General features: G+C 47.3%; 1 protein-coding gene and 1 pseudogene across 2 annotated transcripts in view; both read right to left on the bottom strand.

The window, feature by feature from the left end:
• Gm19247 (predicted gene, 19247) lies at positions 1,638–1,963 on the bottom strand (annotated as a pseudogene).
• The window catches only part of Dapk2 (death-associated protein kinase 2), a 114,017-nt gene continuing 92,333 nt past the window's right edge, over positions 3,014–24,697 (bottom strand). For both annotated transcript variants that reach the window (NM_010019.3, XM_006510811.3), the window contains 6 exons: positions 24,155–24,181; positions 20,633–20,785; positions 19,880–19,925; positions 6,488–6,577; positions 6,306–6,389; positions 3,014–3,629 (listed from right to left, as the gene is read on the bottom strand). In NM_010019.3, the coding sequence (NP_034149.2) occupies positions 3,549–3,629; positions 6,306–6,389; positions 6,488–6,577; positions 19,880–19,925; positions 20,633–20,785; positions 24,155–24,181 (481 nt within the window). In that variant the 3' untranslated portion in view covers positions 3,014–3,548. The remainder of the gene's footprint in view (positions 3,630–6,305; positions 6,390–6,487; positions 6,578–19,879; positions 19,926–20,632; positions 20,786–24,154; positions 24,182–24,697) is intronic.

Genomic DNA, 24,697 nt, shown 5'->3' with positions numbered 1-24,697 from the left:
GGAGCACGGGGCTTGGAGTTTCTTTCCAGAGATCTCATGGTTCACTTGCTTATTTAAATGTGACCTTCTTTTGCTTTCAACATATGCTGGGAGTTTTTGTTTGCTTTGTCTGATGGGCAAATAACTGTATGAATGGAAAAGACAAATGGAATCTGAGATCTGGAATCAAGGAAGATTGTGAGATGAGGATTACAACATAGTGCGTGCTAAAATATTTATATGTGTGTTTGTGGGCTATTAACGTGGCATCCAGCAAGCACACAGGCAGACTTTTGGGAGAGGCACCTCAGAGCTCTTCAAAGAACTGCTCTCACAGAATGTGGTTTTCATCTCTGGTCTTCCACTTTTCTTCAAAGAATGCTGTGACCTCTCAGCCTTGAGGTGTTGGCTTGGCAACGCCTCCTCCCTCAGGGCCAGAACACACCTGTCTCCCCTGGGCTTGTTCTTCCACTCCTGCATCCATCCACCAGCAGGGAGAGGCCACAGGACTCAGCAGTGTGTGGGGGTAGTGTGGCCTCTGTTTGCTGTGAGCTTTTCTGGAAATAAAGCCTTTCTGCTCTTTGAGGACCATTTTGTTCTGAATGCATCTCTAGCATGAAGGGAGCTTGGGTGAGTCTCACACAGTGTGACTGAGACCTACTGTTCACCTTGAGTATTGATGGTGCATACCTGTATGGCCAGCATTCAGGGGATAGAGGTAGGAGGAACGAGAGTTCAAGGGCAGCCTGGGCTACATAAAATCCTATTTTAAAACAAACCAAGGATTGGCTAGAGGGCTCAGCTGATAAGGGTGCCTGCTGCCAAGCCAGCTGGACAACTAAGATCACCTGAAATCAATCCCCAGGATGACTTACATAGTAGACGAGAACTGATTCTTGCAAGTGTCCTCTGAGCTCCGCATGCACGCCATGGACCACAGAGCATGTACACTGCCATACACACGATCATCAATCAATCAATCAATGATCATCAATCAATCAACGTGAAAAAATGATACAAACAACAAAAGCCCTTACTGTCAACAAAAGGGATTAATGCCACACTCACCGGTGTTCTTTCCTTCTCTCTCTCTCTCTCTCTCTCTCTCTCTCTCTCTCTCTCTCTCTCTCTCTCTGAGCTGCTGGTATTTAAAAGGCAGACTAGCTAAGGAATCCTATTACTATCATATAGTCAGGAAAAAAAAGTGTTATATATGTCTATATTACATTATATATATGCATACATTACACACACACACACACACACACACACCCTGTACTTCCTGGCTCAACTCTTTCACTAACCTTCCAGAGTTCCTTTTTTTTCTTTCCAACACACTTGCCCTTAGACAACACACTTGCCTTTCTCTGGCCACTCTTCTGGCCAGAAAAGCATGTCTTGGATTTGCATGCAGTAAATTTCCTTACTGGCCTCACTCATTTTTCTCTTCCTGTTTTTCCCTGTGGGTGCTTCTTTGCCCTCCTCTGTCTAGTCAAAAATTCCCATTTGCTAGCACTGCCATAACAAAGCACCAGAGACTAAATAGCTTAAACAACAGAAATGTATTTTCTCCCAATGACGGCCAGCTGTCTGAGATTCAGCATGGATTAATCACTGGGCCCCCAACTCTACCCTTTGGCTTTTTTTTTTCTTTTAAATATATATCCAAAACGTGTTTATTGGGAAGGTTCCCACTCATCTTCAATCAGGGGCTTTCAGTGCTGCATCCTCCTGAAGGAGCGTCCTTTTGTCAGCCTTGCTTTTCCACCTGTAGGCTGACAGAGGACAGTGGCGCAGCCAACACATGTTGGTGCATGGCTAAAGGCCGTGGTGATTTTATAGCATCCTGGGCATTTCACATTCTTAAAGTAGGAATTGGGGCTCTGCACCAGGTGCTTTTTCTTGTGTTTCTTCTTCTCCTCTTCTGGAGAGGGATGAAGGAGATCTTTTGCGAGAGGCATGCTCTCGTAGGGAGGTTGTTACCCTTTGGCTTTTTGAGATAGGGTCTTGCTACATAACTCTGGCTAGCCTGGAACTCAGTGTGTAGACCAGTGTGGCCTCAACTTTGTAGCATGATCCTCCTGCCTCTGCCTCCCAACTGTTGGGATTACAGGCATCCAGCACAGCACCCAGCAGCTGCCTTTTTATTTTTTATTTATTTTAAAATTTTATTTGAGGCCTTTCTCCCTAGCAGTGTCCTCGTGTGTTCTTTCTGTTGGATCTTATCTCCTCCTCTTCTTCCTGTTCCTCCTCCTGTTCCCCCTGCTCCTCCTTGTTGCCCAGGCTGTTCCTAACTCCTGGGCTCAAGTAATCCTACTACCTCAGTGTCCCAAGTAGTTAGGACTTAAAGGTACGCAGCTCCACATATGATAAATCTCCCTGACATCCCAGTCTGGACTGTAACTCATGGCAATCCCTCTGCCTTAGCCTTCTGAGTGCTAGGATTACAGAGATGCACTACCATGCTCAGAGGAAATCTCCCCTTATTGTTAATTGTTTTTAATTTTATGTGTTTGAATGAATGTCCGTATGCAGGTATAAACGCCATGTGCCTGGTGCCCTTTGTGGGTGCTGGCACTGGAAATGGAGTCCTCTGCAAAAGCAGAAATTGCTCTTAACCAGTGGGCCATCTCTCCACCCCAGTCCTCCCCATTTTATAAGGATATTAATCATATCATAGTAGGGTTTACCTGGATGGCCTCACTGTAATTTAGTGAGCTACTTATCACTCTATCTCTAGTGATAGTGGTGACGGTCTGTGATACTGAGGACTGGGAGGAAGGGGGCTAAAAGTCAGCCCCTAACAGGAGGGCTGACAGCAGCAGTGGTGGATGGGTCATGGCCTTTTGTGATGGGGTGCCAGAGGGGGACACTTTCAAGGGAGGACACACAAGGGCCACATCTTATCAGTAAGAGAAGACTGCTCAGATCACCTGAGGTTCTGTCCACTTAGCAGCCAACCCTAGTGTTCCCCAAGCCACGGGGTCTCGGGCTATAGGGAACCAGAGGGAGACAGCTCTAAAACACCCAAGCATTAGATAAACAAGAAATTTAATAATAAAAATGAGAAAAAACCTACAACACAGTGGGCTGGCAAGAGGCTGGCAGACACAGTCTGACGTTAAACAGCCTGACTCCTTATGGATTCTGTTAAGTCACAGGATTGGTCCCTCCCTCTAGAGAGTCTTTACTCACGAGCTTGACAGGGTAGGCTCTGTGAGGAAAGCTGCCTAAATCTGACCTTTAACCTGTGGTTAAAAAAAAAAAAGATACTCCTTGAGATCCATTTCCTTAGTCCACACCCAATTCCAGCTTCTGAGGTTAGCAGACAGATGAAAGCCAGTTTTCTGGAGAACTACAAGCCAGAGGAATGCTGGAGGTTCCCCACCGGGAGACAGCCACAACTCCCAGGGTCTCCGGAAAGTTCTGAGTCCTGCAGACTCCTCTCTCTTGCAAAGTGCTCAGGAACACAGAATGTCTGGATCCTGATGTCAAGCAGGGTCCGGGAGCTTGCACAGCAGGGCGGCAGGAACTTGGACCTCCCTGGCAGCCACTGCAAGCTGGGCCAGTTAGGAGGTACTGCTCCTCCTCCGGGGGTGAAGGGCTTTCCTCCTGGCGATGTTCTCCTCTGTGTCACTCTCGCAGTTCCTCTGGGGAGGAGAAAAAGAGGCCCAGGGCAGGGCATCATCAGATGACATGAATGAAGCCACACTGAGCACCCCACGCTCAGAGAGGCAAGCAAGGGGCCGATAAGCTGGGAAAGTGGGGTGATGTCAAAGGAAGCCCTCAGCTCCATCCAGAGGCCTCTGCCATGCAGGAATAGGAAGGGGACTTGAAATGGGACCAAACTAGCTGCCTTGGGGCCTCCTCCTTGGAGTATCCCTGGGGAAACAGGTACCAGGAGGGGCCCAGTTATAGCAGTGAAAATGCCATCTGGTACCATTTGTGCCAGTCAATAATCAAGGCCTCTTGGAAAGGTAGTTTGTGGGACACTGGGTCCCCTGAGCTCAGTCTATGGGGAAGTGGTTGGTCTTTCCCTAAGGTCGCAGGCCATCATTTCAGGCTCTCCACCTCCGCTGGTCTCCACCAAGCCTTCAGCAAGCTTCATGCAAAGCAATCTGAAGGGAAAGACTTCTGAGTTCCACTTTCATGAAAGTGGAACAAAATGTAACCTGTCAGCTCCCACACAGCTAAGGCAAGCTGGAGCAACCACCTGGATGTTACAATGTCTTTCCAGTCTGGTCCCACCAAGTTAAACTAAGTGTTAAAATCACTATTAATGTTGGAAGGGGTTTTGTTCTTATAAGGTTTTAAATTTTTTGTCTGTCTGCCTAATTAGACATGCACACACACACACACACACACACACACACACACACACACACACACACACACACACATATATATATATACTATGCATGCAGATGCCCATGAAGGCCAGAAGAAGGAGTTGAATCCCCTGGAATTGGAGTTACAGGTAGTTGCGAGTCACCATGTAGGTGCTAGGAACCAAACCTGGGTCTTCAGCAAGAGGAGGAAGCACTCTTAACTACTGAGCAATCTCTCCAGCTGCAGTTAATTCAAACTATTAAAAGAATAATTTGGATTTTTAAAAGTCTAAAAATGTTTAATTTCTATGCTTTCTAAACAGAAGGCCATGTCATCTTTCTAAAAACATTATTTTAAGGAAGGTTCAATAGGAAAAACCATATAACATGTAAGTGTCTGAGTAAAAAATGAAAAACAAAAACAACAACAAAAAACTGTATTTTGCACCATGAAAAAGTTAGAAATTGAAATATTTTTACATCCCTTTCTTCAACAACATCACATCAAGGCAAAAGGTCCAAGATCTAGGTCCATGCCTGCTGCCTGTCATACATCCCGCAGGCAAGCCTGAGCCAGTGGGAAATCTGAGGTCAAGATCAACTTAGCCAATACATCCTGGACCAACTCTGACTAGGACAACAAAAATAACTCAGGCTTTGCTGAACAGCAACTTTTTAGAATGAGTCAGAACCAAACAATAAAAGAGTAAGCTGTGTAAACTCGCAGGTGACAAACAGGGATCCTCAGAGCCTGCCAAGTCAGTTCCCTTTATAGTCCATGAGGCTGGTGGCCAGAAGAGGGACTCAGCCACAAAGGCCTCTGGAGCTACCAAAGTCCTGGCAAAAGCAGGAATAAACAAGAGCTCAGTCTATGGAAAAAAGACCCCTGAGGACGTGTTGGGGCTCCGGGGAGTACAGGGATATTCTGGGTGCTGGGGTGCAGGCCCAGTGCTAAGCAGCTTCAGTTTACACAGGGCGGCTGCAGGCAGTTGCTTTCCAGGCCTTTGCTGTGCCTGGAATATATGAACTATATATGAATATATAAATTTATACCTTCTGGACACTCCTGTTCTCTCCACTCAATCATGAGGGAGAGGCTATCTCAGGGAACCCCTACCAACTGAAAAGCTAATGCTGATGCCCATTTCGAGAACTACAGAAGGATTTTAAGCAGCATTAAGGATTGCTAATACACACTGAGCACTTACCCACCAGGCATTGGAGACAGGTCCTCATTTACCCTTAATCACTACCCAACAATGTAACAAGTATTATTACCCCCGTTTTACAAATAATGACATTTTGGAACAGAGAAATTAAGTAACCTCTTCATGGTCACACAGCAGGGAAATGGCTGATCTGAATTCTGGAAAACTGGCTTTAGAGGCCACCCTCTTGATGAGTATATTCCATTATAAGTCTCTTGTTTTAAACATACACTAAAAGCCCTGGGTTCAATCCTTAGTACTATGAAAACATTAAATAAAGAAACAAAAAAACTATAATAAGTATAATATATCATCAAATGCTGCTGATATAGGCAGTCTAAGACAAAATAGGGAAAGTTGGGAAAGGTATAAGAAAGCACCCATTGTACAGAGGAGCTAGGATTGTCTGAAATGGACTTTTTGAGGTGGCATGGTTTGCAGTAGGGTCTCATGTCACCTGTACCCTCCTGCCTTTACCCCCTAAGCGCTGGGATTATAGGTGTGTACAATTATACTTGGCCAGAATAAATTTTGGATGATCTATGGGGCCTATTTCCACAGTTCTCAGGGTCTACTAGCCCTCAGGAAGGGGTGGGAAGGGGAGTGGAATGGCAACTCTTAGGAAGCCCATAGGAAAGGGTTCCTAATGGTCCCCCTGCTGGTCACACTTCAGCCTTCAGGGCAGAAGAGGACAAGGCTTACAGAACAGGCTAGAAATAGTTAATATCCTCCCCCTCCACACCTACAATCCAGGAGCTGTGCCCAAGCAGAGGGCTCTGCATGTACTCACCAGGTCCTCGCTTGTCCTCAGATGTACCTTCTTCATCAGGGAGCGAGTGAGGTGGTTGCACAAGGAGACGATGCTGAAGGACAGCTGAGGGAAGAGAAGAGAGGACTGCTAGCTGAGACGGAGATCTGGGGAGAAGCAGGGAGTCCCTAGGCCCCTGCCCTTCACCCCAGGCCCTGACGTACCTTCCACCGCCTGCGGACATACTGCTTCTTAAAATTCTCCAGGTTGACCACGGACTCTCTGCGTACCATAGCTTGCTGGGTGTCCACCGGCTGAGAGAGAAGACAGCGTGATGGTGTCAACTGGGCTTCAAATGGCAGTTACCCACTTCCCCCACAGAATCCTGGACTGCACACTGTCCCTCAGCCTGCCGCTGACCTCCTTCTCCAGCAAGGCATGCAGTGGGAAAGTCACAGTAAGGGGGAAGCTACAAATGTCTCGCTGCCCAGAAGGTATCCTGAATGTCTCTGAGCTATTATTACCACAATGTAGTACATGTATATACAGAAAGAGAGGGGGAGGGAGGGAGGGAGGAAGGGAGGAAGGGAGGGAGGGTGGGAGAGATGAACGGACAAACAGATACACACACACACACACACACACACACACACACACACACACACACACACACAGAGAGAGAGAGAGAGAGAGAGAGAGAGAGAGAGAGAGAGAGAGACTAACATGACTACCATTTCTAACTGAGAAAAGCTAGAAGCAGCAGTCATCAGTATCACTTTGTGGAGGGGGTCATTTTATGGCAGGGAGCACTAGGCTGGCTCTGGCTTTGGTGAAATACAAGCCTATTGGCAGGTATGGCACTGCTGATACTCCTCTAGTGTTAGAAATAGAAGGAAATAGGAGCCTCGATGGGGCAGGGGCTGGGGGTGTAGGGTGTGGGGGAAGACAGACAGTTGTCATTCACTGCCTGGCAGTCAAAACACGTACTACTCTTCCAAAGGACCTGAGTTTGGTTCTCAGCACCCGTGTTGGGCAGCTCACCATTGCCTGTAACTCCCTGTAGCTTCAGGGGGAGCTAGTGCCCTAGCTGGGTTCTGGGAATAGGACTCGGGTCCTCAGGAAGAGCAGCAAGTACTATTAACTGCCGAGTCACCTCTCCAGCCCCAAGAAGGTCTTCCTTCTGGGCTAATGAACATGTTCTCGGATTAGAGAGTGACAGTGATGATACAATCTTGCAAAAACAAAAAGAGCCACCGAATTGCACAGTTTATGACATATTCATTATGGAAGTAAAATTAAGTGTGGTGTGTGTGTGTGTGTGTGTGTGTTTGTGTGTGTCCAGGCAAGCAACAGTTCCAAGGACAGCTGACAGCTTTGGTGGATTCTCAAAGGGCCCTGTGACCCAAGAACAACTGCCCAGGCTGATCCCTCAAGCCGGTGCAGATGTTCCCTTCCTGTTTTGACAGCCTGTGATGCTGTCATAGGTGAGAGCTAAGGGAGGCCACCCATAGGCTCTTCGGAGCTTGTCCTACCTAACCACATCAGAGCACAGCTCCACTCTCACTTTCCCTCATGGGTACCAGAAGGAGGCCAGTGCACACAACCATCCACACAGCTTTGGGCCTGGCATCTGGCAGGAGGCCCATGCCAGGGATACCGTACCTCATACTCCCAAATATTTCAAATCCTATTTTACACATCGTTCAAGAAATATTGCTGATTCTGATATCAGCAATATCATCACTAGATATCATCACTAGAGCCTCAAACATTTCTTTGTTGTGTGTGGAACCCTTTGATGTCAGCTTGGCCTCCCACAGCTGGGAAGCAACCTGTGGACACTGGAATTTGCTTCTGTCCTTGTCTATACCACCAGGCCATTCTTCCCTCCTCCCCAAGCCAATAATACTACTCCTGCTTACTAGTTGTGTGGTTGAACTGAGTCCCTGAGCTACTGACAAGACCAACTAAAATGAAATCCCAGGACCTGGGCCAACAAGATGACTCAGTGGGTAAAGGTGTTGCTGCCAAGTCTGATGGCCTGAGTTCAATCCTAGGTTCCACGTGACAAAAAAATCATCGTCTGATCTCTACATATGGGGCACTTGTATGCACATGTACACACACACATACATACACACACACACACACAGAGCAAACAAATATAATTAAAAAATCCTAAATCCAGGCATGCTCACACCCACCAATAAGAGGCCCAGGGCACTTTGATCAGCTATCGTAATACCATTTGGAGGTACAATTCACTCAGCTATAAATGACCTTTGAACCTAATTCTGGTAAAGTGTATTTGTTTTTCATAAGGAAATTTGAAACACTAGACTCAGGGAGAAAAAGGACTTATTCTTATGTACTTATTGATGGGTAGAAGAGAAAGGGCTGATTCCCAACCCTGACCCCCAGCCCCTATAGCTGGAGAAACCACCTGCAGAAAAAAGGAAATCCTATTAAGGAAAACACCACTTCCTTCTGGTTCAACAGTGTCATTCATAGCCCAGAGAGGGCCAGATGAAATGTCATGTGGAGCTGTGCCCAGGGCCATCAACAGAAGGTGACAATTACTTCTAGGGCCTCTCTCTATGCTACACATAACCACACGAGTTCCAAGGAAAAGGCCACCTAAGCTTTGAATCTGTTAGGCTGGCCTTCCCTCGATAACAGGCTCCTTGGTTGCTAAGAGTCTCTCAAAAGGCTGATGTAGTCTCAGTCTGGAAAGTCAATGGGAGAGAGAGGTTCTGTAGCGAGCCCAGAAGGAATGTGGCATTGTTTTGGTTGAACAAACTGTGCCAGCTTCTAGCTCTTCCCTCTTCAAAAAGACAGTGAGTGTCCATCTTCCGGTCTGTGGTCTGCCTCTATCCAGGGAGCCCAGGTCATTTTGCCCAGGCTCCCAAGGATGTTTGGTGTCTTGGGAGGAAAAATGTCGAAAAGGGAGGCAAGAAAACAGAAAGCTGAGGTAGGATTCAGATTTTGTTTACACAGATGCAAATGTCTCTGAAACAGCCCAGGGGTGTGTCCTTGGGTGTGAAGTGGCACCCCAGAGCAGGGAGAGAAAGCAGCTGTAGCAGCCACCCTCATGATGTGAGAAAGGAACTGTGGGCTTTACAAGAGCCACCCCCTCCAGCGATTTTTTTTTTTTTCTCTCTGTCTCGGGCTTTCCATAGGAGCTGCAAATAGACTGTGGTTTTCAGGTCTCCATCTGTGCCATCCCAAAAGCTGCATACTCCACAGAACACCAGGAGCACCCACTTTCTCTCTCCTGTCACTCTGGGCCTGGTAGACTTCCCTCCTCTCAGCTCAAGTCTTCCTCCAAGGGGCACCTCCTCCCTTCCTTTTGCTGGCTGGGCCTTGGCCCCTGTTGGCAAGCACCTATTTTCCCAGGAAGATGCAGGTGAAAATGTTGTGAATGAACCCATCTCCTCCAGCCTGGGTGCTCAGGAGCTCACCCCGCAGCCACCCACCACTGGGAGAAGTGTAGATGTTCCTCTCCGAGCTTGGTCTAGCCTCATTTTTCTGGTAGTTTTAGGACAGAGACACGGACATTGTTCTAATCCTCTTTACCAGGCCTTTCTGTTTTCTGAGCAATTTTTTTTTTTTTTTTTTTTTTTTTTTTGTCTCTAAGAAAAACTTCTCCGGGGGCTGGAGAGATAGCTCAGTGGTTAAGAGCACCAACTGCTCCCCCAGAGGTCCTGAGTTCAATTCCCAGCAACCACATGGCGGCTCACAACCATCTGTAATGGGATCTGATGCCCTCTTATGGTGTGTCTGAAGAGAGCAAGGGTGTGCTCATATACATAAAATAAATAAGTAAATCTTTAAAGCCCAGCACACACCTTTAATCCCAGCACTTGGGAGGCAGAGGCAGGTGGATTTCTGAGTTCGAGACCAGCCTGGTCTACAGAGTGAGTCCCAGGACAGCCAGAGCTACACAGAGAAACCCTGTCTTGAAAAAAACCACAAAAACAAAAACAGAAAAACTTTCCAAAACTCTCCACCACCACCACCCCCGCCTCCCCACCCCACCCCCATTCCCTTAAGAGAATGTAAAGGTTTCAACTAAATGCCACGTGTGAACTCTGGTTGGGTCCTAATATGAATAAACCAAATAGATGTAACAGACACCCTTGTCACGTGAGGGTGGATTAGGTTTATGGAGGAGACAAGGAATCACTGATGTCCTCAGGTATAATGATGACACGATGCTTACACAAAGAAGACAACTCAGTTGGTGAAGCGCTTGCCCCACAAGCATGAGGATTGGAGTTCAACCATGAACCCATGGAAGAGTATGGGCACCTGTAGTCACAGTGACATGGGAGGAGGAGACAGGTGGAGCCTGGCCTTCCTGGTGAGTATCCAGGAGAAAGGACTCTACCTCAAACAAAAAGCAGAAGGCACCCGAGAAAGGTCTTGCAGGCTTGTGGACACATACCCATAATCCCAGCACTTGGCAGCTAAGGCAGGAGAAGTGTGGATCTGAGCCCAGGCTGGACTATAGTAAGATGTCTACAAAGTGTGTGTGTGTGTGTGGGAGGGGGGGGGTGGTAGGAGATGAACGAGGTGAGGGCCATGGACTGGCTCCCTGCTGGAGCAGGTGTGACACACATAACTCAGCGTTCCATTCCTCTATACTTGAGCATACACTTTGAGAATTTTCCCTTTAAAAAGTTACAGACTCCTTTTAATCTCTGTACCCTTTCTTTTTCACCTTTCACTCAATTCCAAGCTCCTGACCCAATCTGGGCACAGATCTCCAGATTCTACCCAGTACCTTCCTTAAGGACACAGGAGGAGGCAGGTGTCTCCATGAAGGGGCAGCTCCCCAGATCTCCGCAGACTCTGTTGTCCTTCATGTACTGCCTTAACCAGAAAACATCTCTACTGTATTGTATACCTCTCACTCAGCCATTCTTAGCCTGTAGGTCATGACCCCTTTGGGGGTCCAGTGACCTTTCCACAGGGGTCACCTAAGACCACTGGAAAACACAGATGCTTACGATTCATAACAGTAGCAAAATTACAGTTATGAAGTAACAACAAAGATAATTTTATGGTGGGGGTGTGGGTGTTACAACATGAGGAACTGTATTAAAGAGCTGCAGCATTAGGAAGGTTGAGAACCACTGGTCTAACTGATAACTTACCAAGTCTCTCCCACCTCCCGGTTGGTTGGATCACATTGGTCTGATACTGAATCTTTTTTCCACTTTGAGGTATTTTCAAATATGTTTTTATTAGCATATATTAATTATATTTAATAAAGGGTTTCATTATGACATTTTCAGACATGAACATTATGTATTTCAATCATATTCCTACCCATTAATCCTTCTCCACTCTTTCACTAATCCCCTTCCTCTTTCCAACTAATGCCTCTCGTGTGTTTGTGTGTGTGTGTGTGTGTGTGTGTGTGTGTGTGTGTGTGTATCCCAGTGAGATTCATGAGGGTTGTTTTCATGAGCCTGGGTGGGTTTACCAGTGGCTACATCATTAAAGAATCACCTCTCCCTATCAACCGTGAACTAAGTACACTGTACCTCTTATTCAGGGCTGCCATGATCTTATCCCTCGCCTCGCCCTAGAACCAGAGCACAGTGGGGGTTTAGTCAACTGAACTGACCCCTCTGCGACTCCAGTATGCCCACCACTAGTTTTAATCTTCAGTGCCAAGAGCTTTCCCCACAGGCCAAGAATTTCACAAAGGAGAAAAGCCATTCATCTCCTCAGACATTTCTAAAAGGTTTGACAGTGATGAGGTGGTTATGTCTGGGCGCACAACCACCTCTGACTGGGCTGTGGGAAGGGATGCTACCACTGTCATTGTCACCTCAGGAGGAGAAGCCGAGGAGGAGTCTCTGGTTCTTCCTATTCTGATCACTCTCCCTGCTCTGCTCCAACTCTTTCTCATCAGCCTTTAGAATCTGCAAACATACACAGGGCAGCCATGGCTATATCTGCTTCAGGATAGGACAGCTTCCTGCCCATGGACCTGCCTCCCAACTTCCTTAGGAACTGCTTTTCAGGGATATGTTACACACTCTCCCACCCACCTGACAGACTCAATGATGTCTGAGCTGAGCACGAAGCCAAGCTTTAATTTAAAGTCTGGTAAGTCAAAACTCCTTCATGAGGGTCCGGGAGACATCTTAGTCAGCAAAGTGCCTATTGCACAAGCATGAGGATCCAAGTTTGATCCCCAGGTAAAAAGCCCAGCTCAGGGGCGTGTACTTGTATTCCCAATGCCTTGGAGGCCAAAAGCGGCAGATCCCTGAGGCTCAATGGCCAGCCAGCCTGGTCTAAGTTGCCCCAATGAGAGACCCTGTCCCAAAAAGCAAGGTGGATGAGCCAGATGTGATAGCACATGCCTTTGATCCCAATGCGGAGGAGGTAGATCTCTGTTGGAGGCCAGCCTGGTCTGCATAGTGAGTTTCAGGTCTGCCAGGACTATACAGCCAGAAAAATAAAGCCAAGGAAGATTTGCTCCAGAGGAATGACAACCAAAGTTAACCACTGGCTTCCACAAACATAAACATATGTATAAAATGTACCCATATGCATATGTGTAACCCCATATATAAGTATACCCTTCCTAAATGCAGAAGATCCTAGTGGTGGCAGAGGCTCATAGAGCAGTATGCTGTCCCATGTTCCCGGCTCCCTTCCTCTAGGTCCTATGAGGCACTCTACTCCCTGTCCCAAATCCTGCCTTGACAGTGCTGTGCTCCAGGTGGCTATTAAAATGCCAGCTGTGAGCCTGTGAGGAGCAGGTGGGTTCACTGGCTGCATTCCCTGCATAGGTCTCTTCAGACACCCCTGTACACCAGGTTGTGATACCTTAGGAGAAAGGAGTTTGTGTGTCAGGCGACATAGGAAAGTCACAGTCTTCTCTAAGTTCCCTGAAAGCCTTTGGGTACTTTTCTCAGTTAACTTTGTCTTTGTCCAGCTAAGGGTCTGGTTATGAAACAGCTAAAGGAGACACTGTCACACTCATGACTGAACACAGAGGACAATTACACTGCACGGAAGGAAACCACTATGGCTCTGTGCCAGCCCAGAGGCTGACCAGCTGTGTGACCTTGGATGAGTGCTGCCCCATAAACTGCTATAGAGGGAGAGTCCTGGGGAGGTCCCCTCTGAGGACCCTCTCAGCATGAGCAGAGTAGCAGATTTCCACCAACCCAAGAAAACCAGCTCTCCCTCCCTTCCCCACCCTCCCTAATCAAATCACAGCCATCACTTAAATTGTACTGGCTAGTTTTGTGTCAACTTGACACAGCTGGAGTTATCACAGAGAAAGGAGCTTCAGTTGAGGAAATGCCTCCATGAGATCCAACTGTAAGGCATTTTCTCAATTAGTGATCAAGGGGGGAAGGCCCCTTGTGGGTGGGACCATCTCTGGGCTGGTAGTCTTGGGTTCTATAAGAAAGCAGGCTGAGCAAGCCAGGTGAGGCAAGCCAGTAAAGAACATCCCTCCATGGCCTCTGCATCAGCTCCTGCTTCCTGACCTGCTTGAGTTCCAGTCCTGACTTCCTTTGGTGATGAACAGCAGTATAGAAGTGTAAGCCAAATAAACCCTTTCCTCCCCAACTTGCTTCTTGGTCATGATGTTTGTGCAGGAATAGAAACCCTGACTAAGACATAAATCTTCTTGCATTTACTTTGGCGTTCAAAGAAGGTTCACCCAGCATGTTTGCACCCATGGCTTTTCTCATTTTAGGAAACCCAATATAAATGTCAAGGTCTGCTGATGCACCCAAAGGGACCTTTAATATTCATGGTGTCTTGTCCTAAAAGAAGTATGTGACATCCCATGACAGGGCACACAGGACTGCAGAGTCATTTGTCTTCAGCATAAGGCACAGGGTTCTGCAGTCTTTCCTTCATCCCAGGATGTGCAATGTCAAAGACATCATAGCACCTCCTAATCAATGTGGCATCCCATCACTGTGGGCCTGGAGTGAGGCAGGTCATCTGGAGAGAAGGCTGCACAGCTTCAGTGAGTCAGGTGGGGTCACCCAGCCTTCGACTGTGGGGCACAGCAGTCCATGCTTGAAGTTCTTCTGGCTCACACTGATGTGGTCCAAACCCAAAGAGCAATGTTGCAAAGGCAGCTATGCCTCCTGATCCAAGTTTTTCCATCTCTCCCTAGGGTCAAAGTTGGGCCAGGTGTGTTTGCCACTCTCTTCTGCGTGGTGGTGCTGTCTCACGTGTGCCCTCTCCCTGTGCATCTCCTAGAAGACTGCCCATGATAGGATTTTTTTTCTGTCTTAATTGTCCATAAAATAATCATGCATCTTAAAATTATGGTTTCTTATATTTGACTAAAATGGTATTGATTACAGTTATTATATGTGATATTTTAAATGATCCAGCTTGCTAATTAAAAAAAAAACCTAATAGGATTCTAGAAAATGACTTTATTAGATCAAAATCTGGTCTGTGCTGCCCACTGAGAGTTTCTCCTTCAGCACTAGCCCAAGATCCATTAATGGTTTCTGGTGACCCTAGGATCAAAGGCAGAACTCAACATGCCAAAGCCCTGCTGGCTCCGCTCTTCCTCAGCCCAATCTCCACTGTACAGACCCTGTTCTCTCCACTGTACACACCTGCTATCTACACTATACACACCTGCTCTCTACACTGTACACACCCTGTTCTCTACTGTACACACCTGCTCTCTACACTGTACACACTTGCTCTCTACACTGTACACACTTGCTCTCTACACTGTACACACCTGCTATCTACACTATACACACCTGCTCTCTACACTGTACACACCTGCTCTCTACAGTATACACACTTGCTCTCTACACTGTACACACCTGCTCTCTACAGTATACACACTTGCTCTCTACACTGTACACACCTGCTCTCTACACTGTACACACTTGCTCTCTACACTGTACACACCTGCTATCTACACTATACACACCTGCTCTCTACACTGTACACACCTGCTCTCTACACTATACACACTTGCTCTCTACACTATACACACCTGCTCTCTACACTATACACACTTGCTCTCTACACTATATACACCCTGCTCTCTACACTGTACACACCTGTTCTCTCCACTGTACACACCTGCTATCTACACTGTACACACCTGCTCTCTACACTGTACACACCCTGCTCTCTACTGTACACACCTGCTCTCTACACTGTACACACCTGCTCTCTACAGTATACACACTTGCTCTCTACACTATACACACCAGCTCTCTACACTGTACACACCTGCTCTCTACACTATACACACTTGCTCTCTACACTATATACACCCTGCTCTCTACACTGTACACACCTGTTCTCTCCACTGTACACACCTGCTATCTACACTGTACACACCTGCTCTCTACACTGTACACACCCTGCTCTCTACTGTACACACCTGCTCTCTACACTATACACATCTGTTCTCTACACTGTACACACCCTGCTCTCTACTGTACACACCTGCTCTCTATACTGTACACACCTGCTCTCTACAGTATACACACTTGCTCTCTACACTATACACACCAGCTCTCTACACTGTACACACCTGCTCTCTACAGTATACACACTTGCTCTCTACACTATATACACCCTGCTCTCTACACTGTACACACCTGTTCTCTCCACTGTACACACCTGCTATCTACACTGTACACACCTGCTCTCTACACTGTACACACCCTGCTCTCTACTGTACACACCTGCTCTCTACACTGTACACACCTGTTCTCTCCACTGTACATACCTGCTATCTACACTATACACACCTGCTCTCTACACTGTACACACCCTGCTCTCTACACTATACACACCTGCTCTCTACACTATACACACCTGCTCTCTACACTATACACACTTGCTCTCTACACTAAACACACCTGCTATCTACACTACACACACCTGTTCTCTACACTATACATACCTGCTCTCTACACTATACATACCTGCTCTTATACTATACATACCGCATTCTTTCTCCTTTGTTTTTCCTTCCTTCTCTTTTCATCACAGAACCTTGGTATGACAGCCTACAGGAGACAACTCTCTCCCAGGGTTTACTTAGCTGACCACAGTCCCAGTGTCCTTCACAGATGACTGCCTGAGCAGATCAACCCAATTCTATCTGTATCTGTATCTGTATCTGTATCTGTATCTGTATCTGTATCTGTATCTGTATCTGTATCTCTATCTATCTCTATCTCTATCTCTATCTCCACCCCTCCCTTTCTCCCTCCCTCTGTCTCTCCAGGCCTTAAAATGTTGCCTCCTTCTCTTTCACAGCATAGGAACCAGCTGGAGTTCTGCATTTGTATAATTCTTGAGTAATGCTAGAATCTGTCACTCAACTGAGAACTCTGAGAAAGTAGAAAACCAGAGTGATATTACATAACACCGCATCCCCAGACTCAAGTCAACTTTTTAGAAACTGGCAGGTGCCTACTAACTATGTCTGAATGGATGAGTGAACTCGGGTACCACCCATTCTCTCAAGCACAGAGTGAGTTCCTAAAGTCCAAGAGTTAAGGGAATCAGAAAGAATGAAAGACTCATCAGAAGACTCCCATTGTTATTACCAATGTAACACAGGACAAGTCACATTCTTTTTGGCTTTCTCCCTAACCTGGAAATAATATTTAATATTAAAATCTGGTGGATAATTTGTGAGGCTATGGAGGTACTTGAAACATTACAATGTGCCCCTAGCTTCTAGTACCATGTGGGGTCCAGGGTCCATACTCTACATGCTGTCTGCATGGATGTACTGATTGGCCTTCTTCCTTGGAAGGGGAGATGACCTCACACTATCCCCATGCTGCTCAAAGTTTTGGAACTAGAAGAGACCAATGAGGCTTGTGCTTCCCAAAGCCTTCTGGGGTTTCCCACACTTCAGGGCCCACAGGCCTAGTATATGAGAATAAAGACCTCCTTGTTGTGTGTCTCTTGTCTTCATTCTCAATGTAAAGTCAGACCTTTAGCCTCTGTGATCTGAACTCTAATATCAAGCTGGATATTACCACCAAGCCCACTTTATGCTGTGCTGGGCATCAAACCCAGGGATCTGTGGGTTCTAGGCAAGCACTCTAGAAACTGACCTATAATCTCAGCCTCTTATCTCACAGAGTTCTTTAAGCATCCAGTAAGGTCACAGACATAAAGACCTGATGAGCGAGAAGACAATTCAAGTGAAACTTAATATTTTCTCTGTGTATTTTAAAGCCCTGACTCTGTAACAGGAAAGTACCCTGAAGAACAAGTTATTCTTAGCTATGTCCATCATTACTCAAGATCTTCACTCATAATGGCACGCACGTGGAATGTGAGAGGTGAGCCGATCCATCATCATTACCCAGCTATAAAGCATCTCCTGGGGCCGGAAGACACCCCCAGAGAAGGGCATGCTGAGGGAAGATATTTTCTAATCGTTTCCACAGCTCAGCTGCGTTGCCAGCGCCCTCTCAGAAAACCAGGCTGGTGAGGGAGGTGCAGATTAGTTCCACTAACTAGGACCCCAGTGTCTGGGGAACTCTAGAGGGGGTGGAAGGCTGCAAACACACACCCTGCAGGATATTTCCACCTGGATGACCTGGCGGAGGGGAAGACAGCATGCTTCTACAAAGCCCTGAGAATGCACTACTGACTAGATCCTGGTGCTCAGAGACTCAAGCCGGCCAGGACTTCCTCTGCGTGTGATCTGTTGAGCAGCTCCGATAGGGACTCACTGGGGTCCCGGTGGAACATGAAGCCCAGGCTGTGGCTATCAGTGTTCTCACTCTCCAGCTGGAAGATGCCAACCAGTTCCTGCATCCACTGGATGTCTGCTGAGAGCTGCTGCCTCAGAGTCTCAAACTGTGCCTGCAGATGGTCTAGCTTCCTGGCCACGCCTCCAAGGCTGGCCCCTGTGGCCTGGATGTCTTCTCTCAGGAGCTTCTTCAGGGACTCCACCTTGCGGTACTCATACTTGAGCTGGGACAGGTTATGGCGGGCATTCTCATTCTCCTCTCGGTACCAAGCTTCCTTCTCATTGTAGATAGAGACCAAGGACTCCACATCATCCTGTAGGGTATCATGGGCTCCTGCTAGGGCACGGCATCCCTTGTCTACCCGAGCCACATCCTCTACCACGTGAGCGAAACGCTCAAAGTTGACATAAGTGTTGTTGGGGGGCATGCTCGAATGACATTTGAGGGTATACTCTCTCAGGCGTTTGGTCTTCAGCTGGGCAGGTTGTGCCTTCCACTGTTCAGGGGCTCTGGCTTCTCCTTTTGACTAGTAGGCGTTCAGACAGAAGAACCAGAATATTAACATACTAGGTGTTCCACAGGGCAGTCCAAGCTGCAGGCAAAAGGCACACACATGGCCTCTTTGGCATTCACTGCTCGTGTTAAGACATGGTAGGAAGAGCCAGGGTGAGGCTAGCACTGCCCCCTACACACAACAAGACCATAAGAAACATTGAGGAATGTAGGAACACTGCCTGCATGCTCACTTCAGGTCAGAGAGCTCTATAAATGACCATTAGAGAGTATCGACACACACAAAAAATTTAATAGGAGCTCACACAGACAAGCAGAGGCTCTGCCAGTATCCACTCAAGGGATGAAACATGCAGGCTAAGGCGGGCAGAGGAAGGCTGGGGATACCAGCATACTCAGTAGATAGGTGCCCAAGAGGCTTTCTAGCTTTGGGCTATAGGCACATCCTAACCTGGAAGATTACTGCCCTTCCCTATCCGCCAGGAGTAAATGAACTTGAACTATCATCTATAGGCCTCTACCCTTCACATCTGCACTGAGATCATCCCAATGGGCCCTCCCAGCAAACAATGAAAGTGGTCTGGAGAGTGGTCAGCGGTCAGCTAATCCAGCCCATGGAACCAGGGCTAGGGCCGTGCTCCCCACCACCACTCCCAATGTGCTCCTCACACCAGACTCTGAAAACCAGTGGGCCCTTCACTACAAGCAGAGTTAGATGGGACTTCGCTTTCTACCCTAACCCTCCAACAGGCCACAGAATTGTCCTAACAGAGTTTTGGCTTCCCTTCCATAGCAGATCTCTGTCTCAGGACCAAATTCCTGAGGACCACAGAGCACCAATTAAAGTGATGTGACTGACTTGCACGTCTTCCTGTAGTGAGAGCCTAGTAGTCAGAAAAAGAGATATACCTGATTACAAAGTCAAGGTTTCAGTGCCTGAGATCTGTGTATAACCCAACTTCTGCAGTGAAAAGGGACAGAGAGATGACTCCCAACAAATTACATTTTATAAGAAAAAGCATCTTAACTGATGTCCCTGTTAGTGCACTGCTCTCTGAACCCACGAAATGCAAACCTAAGGTAGCATAACCCTATTTTATTCACTCTTGTTTGCTTTTGTGGTGCACTACATGGACTGCACGGCCTCATGCAAGCGTGGCAAGCTCTCTAGAACGGAGCCAGCACAACCCCATCTGAACAAGCATTGGCCCTCTGAGGACCCTTGACCAGTCCCCGAGCTCAAGCAAAGGCCTCTTAACAGCTGATTATATCCGACTGCCACAGCCAGCCCTGATGGCAGAAGAGGGACCTCCTGCCCACTAGGGCTCATTACCATGCCCTTACCGTGATCCAGGGATGTCTGAGAGCCTCTTGGATGGTAAGCCGTTTCCTGCAATGAGGACGGGGAAGACAAATGACCCATGAGGACACTTCTGGGAGCAGCAGTCAGCTCTCTCCTGTATCCTTTACTGCTCAACATTCAGGTAGGTACCCCAACCCCAGCACTGCCCTACATAGGGAAATCAGGGTGTCTGCATTCCACAGGACCCCACTCTGGTTCTCTTTGAAGTCTGTGAAACCATGGTCTGTGGACCTGTCCCCTGTCCATGCAGGCCCTTCTCTGATGCTCACACAGATAAGTCATAGCTCACTACACAGATTCTTGCCCATCCCCTGTCTTTGGCCATACAGCTTCATGGCTCAACCTGGGCCCCGAAGCAGAGGAAGGACTAGTATGTCTCATCTCTCCCACTATTCTGACCTCTCTGGGCCTGCCTGCCTCCACTCTCAACTTGAATAGGCTTCAAAATGTTCATAGTTTACTGTGATTCAAGTCAGAGTCCTGCATATGTGTAGGGAAGACTTTACACTGATATCCAAATACAATGCATACAAGCATACAAGAGTGCATGCTCATGTAGACAGAGACATTTGTATGTTGGCAGGAGATGAAGGCACAAAATCAAATGACAGGATGAGCACCTACTCATGGCCACGGCCACTTCTCAGCACCTGAGCAGACTGGACTACATGGCCTGGGCGTCAAAGCGAGGGTAGACGGGCACGGCTTTGAGAAACCAGACTGTATCCTCTTACCGGGTCTCTTTCACAAGAAGCTTCCGAATGAAGTCCTTGGCCAGCTCGCTTGTCTGGCTGAAGAATTCCTCATCAAAGTCGTAACTCACAGCAGTGATATTTGCCAGGGTTTCTTGTTTTGTGTCTCCCAGGAAGGGGGACGCTCCACTTAGACTGAGTACAACAGAGAAAGAACTGTGTAACTGAGGGAAAGGAGAGAGAAACCGGAGGAAAAGCCTTGGGAACCCCCAGCCTGCTCGCTCCAGGCAACCAAACAACAGATTTTTCAGTGCAGTCTAACCCAGTTCACTTTCTAAACCCCCAACTGAGTACCTGACTTCAGGGGACTGTGTTTAATGGACTCAGAGCTCAAAGAAGAGAAACAGCCTTGGCAGAACAAAGTCAAATACAATAAGGAGCCAGACAAAGAACCTGGGGAGCAGAGGGAAGTGGGGCGATACAGCTTTCAGGGGGTGGCTGAAGTTTGCACTGACTCTTATCTTAAAGAATGAATAGGCTGCCAGCAGTTAGAGTGGCTCCAGGCAGAACTTCCAGACTGAGCGAGCAAAGCTTGAGAGGCACAGGTGTGCAACATTTCATCCCCACAGGGCTAGATGTACCCTACAGTGACCTCCTGAAGCACCAGCTCTTGATTTGAGTTTCCCTTGAGCACTGGGTACCTCTTTGCAGATATGCCCTTGAGATGCACACACCCTACCTATGCTCTGCCCCCACCTTGTCTAACCACAGCATCTGACCCATGTTGGAAAGAGCAGTCACCTTGGATTTTATTTCTATTCCCTTACCATATTCTCATTAGGCTGAAACGCTTGCTGTTTCTATTTACCAGATAGCTCTTGGAAGTCATTCTCATCCCTGTTACTGCTTTCTTAGTGTGGGGAACAGCAAGGTGCACTGGAAAACGCTAAAGCTCTGAGTTTGAATCCACTTCTGCCACTCATTAACTGTGTAAACTGAGGAAAGCTCTCGACCTTTCTGAGATGCCATCTCCTCATTTAAAGTGAAGACAGTAACAGCCCCCACTTCACATAATTGACATGAAGATCTGATGTATGTAAAGCACACTGGGCAGGTAGACATGGCAGTAAACGCCTGTTGTGCCAGCACTTGGGAGACTGAAGCATGAGGAAGAGACTTTAGGCCAGCCTGAGCTACATAGAGTCTGCCTCAAAAGATCAAGGGAAGATTGGGCAGAATGGTGCACACTTTTAATCCCAGCACTCACTTAGAAAGCTGAGGCAGGAGAAGAATCTGTATGAATGTAAAGCTAGTGTGGTCTACATAGAGAGTCCTAGGCTAGCCAGAACTACATAGCGAGACCCCATCTCAATAGATAGATAGGTAGATAGATAGGCAACGAATATGGATGTATTCCATATTCAGGGGTAGAGCGCTTACTTGCCTAACATGTTTAAGGTCTTTGGGGCTAATCCAAAGCACCAAAAAGAAATAGATAAAATGCTTTGTATAACCCTGATCCATGCTAGTGGTTCTAGATAGAAATAAATCATTATTTCTGGCCTGGATAAAACATAATAACCCTCTATGAGTCTCAAGTCTCCAGTTTCCATAAGACCAGAAGTTGGTCTGTGTCAAGAGTACTGTGTCCGCACCCACCTCTCCTCTCCTATGTGGGGAATCGATTCCATTCTATAGCTCCCAGTTAAAATATGTCTACCTTTCTGTCCATCTCCCTCTGTGTTCCACAGAAGTGTATTCAAACCTCCATGCTCCCACAGGGTGGTATCTCCCACAGACACAGAGCCCGGGACAAGCAAATCCATCTCTCATCCATGTCAGTATCCTGAGTGTCTGGCACAGTACTTCTGATAGAACAGGTTTTCTTTCCTTTTGTTTTGTTTTTTGTTTTTAGAGACAGGGTTTCTCTGTATAGCCCTGGTTGTCCTGGAACTATCCCTGTAGACTGGGCTGACCATAAACTCACAGAGATTCACCTGTCTCTGCCTCTTGAGTGCTGAGATTAAAGGCTTGGACCACCACTGTCTGGGCAATAGACACCAGGTCTATAATCCCAGCTTGTGGGGAAATTGAGGCAGGAATATCACAAGCCCAAGGCCAGCCTGAACAATTTGGTGAATCTCTGTCATTGATAAAACATAATAACCCTCTATGGGTACCAAGTCTCCAAGAAGGAGGAGGAGGAGGAAGAGGAAGAAGAGGAGGAAGAGGAAGAAGAAGAAGAGGAGGAGGAGTGGGAGGAGGAAGAGAGAAAGAGAAATAATTAAGGGATTCCAGGGACATAATTCAGCAGGTGCATTTGCCTGACTTATGTTCAGTTACTCTAGTTTCAATTTCTAGTACCATAAAAATAAATAATTAAAGCCAGAGCTGCACAGTAAAACAAAACAATGATAAAGAAAGTAATATAAAATAAAAATAAGTCTCATCAAGGTCAAGGAGTCATAAGAAGACTGTGTGTGCTGTAGAATTCCTTAATAGTTCAATATGGAAACTAGAATTCTAAAGAAACCCAAGATTTAAGAAGAAACGGGTGACAAAATCTCTAGCTCTGGAGTTACAGAGAAATGGCTGTTTACTCTGCACCAGACTCAGCTAAGTTGTTAAAAGGCACTGAGGCCATGGCCCTACCCTCGTGATTCTAACTTAATGGACGTGGTGGGTGACATGGGTGGGGTCTGGGCCATAGTAGGTATTAAAAGACCTACAGAGTTGAGGCCCTCAGCTGTACTGCGGGAGTCACAGTGTAGCTCCCAGCCTGTGCTGCTGAGAACAATCCCCGGCTGTGGAACGCTGGCCCTGGCTATGGGCTGACTTTTACCGTGAAAATGCCATAAAAATGGCATTTTCCATGTGAGCTACCAAGGGCAAGCTCTGGGAAGCACTGGGGGCTGAGTATCTACCAACTTGCTCTGTGTACCAAAGCAGAGCCTAGGAAGCTTGTACAAGGCAGCTTACTCCCATCCTACTTCTTATGGCAGGAAGTCTGCAGCTCCTATTTTTTTTTTTCTAATAAGAAAAACAGGTCCAAAGGTTAAATACTTGTCCACGGTCACAGAGACTGAAAGAGGCAGCACTGGTGTCCTGCCCCAGATGACACCCAGTCCACAAAACAAACAAACAAAAACCTATGCAGGAAATCTTGGCTTAAGCCACTGGATACAAGGGGACAAGAAAGGGGTGGGGGGAGGAAGGGAAAGAGTGTGAGAGGGAGGGTAAGTAGTCTGGGGATGAGAAGAGAGGAAAGAAGGCAGGCGCAGGCACCCTCAGGGCTTCTGGTAAAGTAACAGTCTCGCAGTAAACATGTGTGGTCCGCAGAGCTGAGCAGAGCAGCCCTAGTTTACCACAAAGAAATTTAGACGTGACCTGTGTAGGAGGGAGGGCAGCTCTCCCAGGCTAACCCTACTCAAGTGTAGGAAGTTGAGCTCAGAGCACTCTGCCTCAGGCACTGTGTGGACTTAACAGGTCTCCAGATGCCTCTCCGACCCTCTCTCCCTCCCACTAAGCAAAGCAGGGCTGCGGCCCAAAGCTGGAGATACTCACAGGATATAGGTGATGACTCCAATGCTCCTGTAAAGGAGAGCTGTGTCAGAGCTGTGTGATTTCAACCTCGAACCCTCCAGAGAGTTACCATGCAGGTACAAGAAGTCGCTTGCTTCCCCCAGGTGACCCCTGACTGCCACCCCAAGTCCCACTCCTCCCTACCAGATTCTGCAGCAGACAAGGATGCAATTGAGTCAAGGACCCAAATTCAGGGTCTGACTTCTTCTATATTTGCAGCCGCTGTCATCGGGGCATATCCCTTAACCACTGAACCCACCTTCCTTATATAATGAGTATAAGAATAAGAACAACCTCACAGGACAGCGAGCAGGGTCTTAGAAAGCTGAGTCATGAGCTACATCAACTGTAAAGTAGTGGTCAAATTAAATAAGTAATGAATTGATCACAGCAGAATTGCTAGGCCACACATGCCCAGGACATAGGATGCTCCTGTGGAACCGTTGATGGATGGACCGATGGAGCTAACTTAACTGCTCTCTAGACCCCAGTTGAGACTGACCCAGGATAAGCCTGCACTTGCCT

The sequence above is a fragment of the Mus musculus genome, chromosome 9 (assembly GCF_000001635.26).
Source record: "Mus musculus strain C57BL/6J chromosome 9, GRCm38.p6 C57BL/6J".
NCBI lineage: Eukaryota > Metazoa > Chordata > Mammalia > Rodentia > Muridae > Mus > Mus musculus.
The sequence above is the reverse complement of the archived record's forward strand: the minus strand, read 5'-3'. Positions and strand labels throughout refer to the sequence as shown.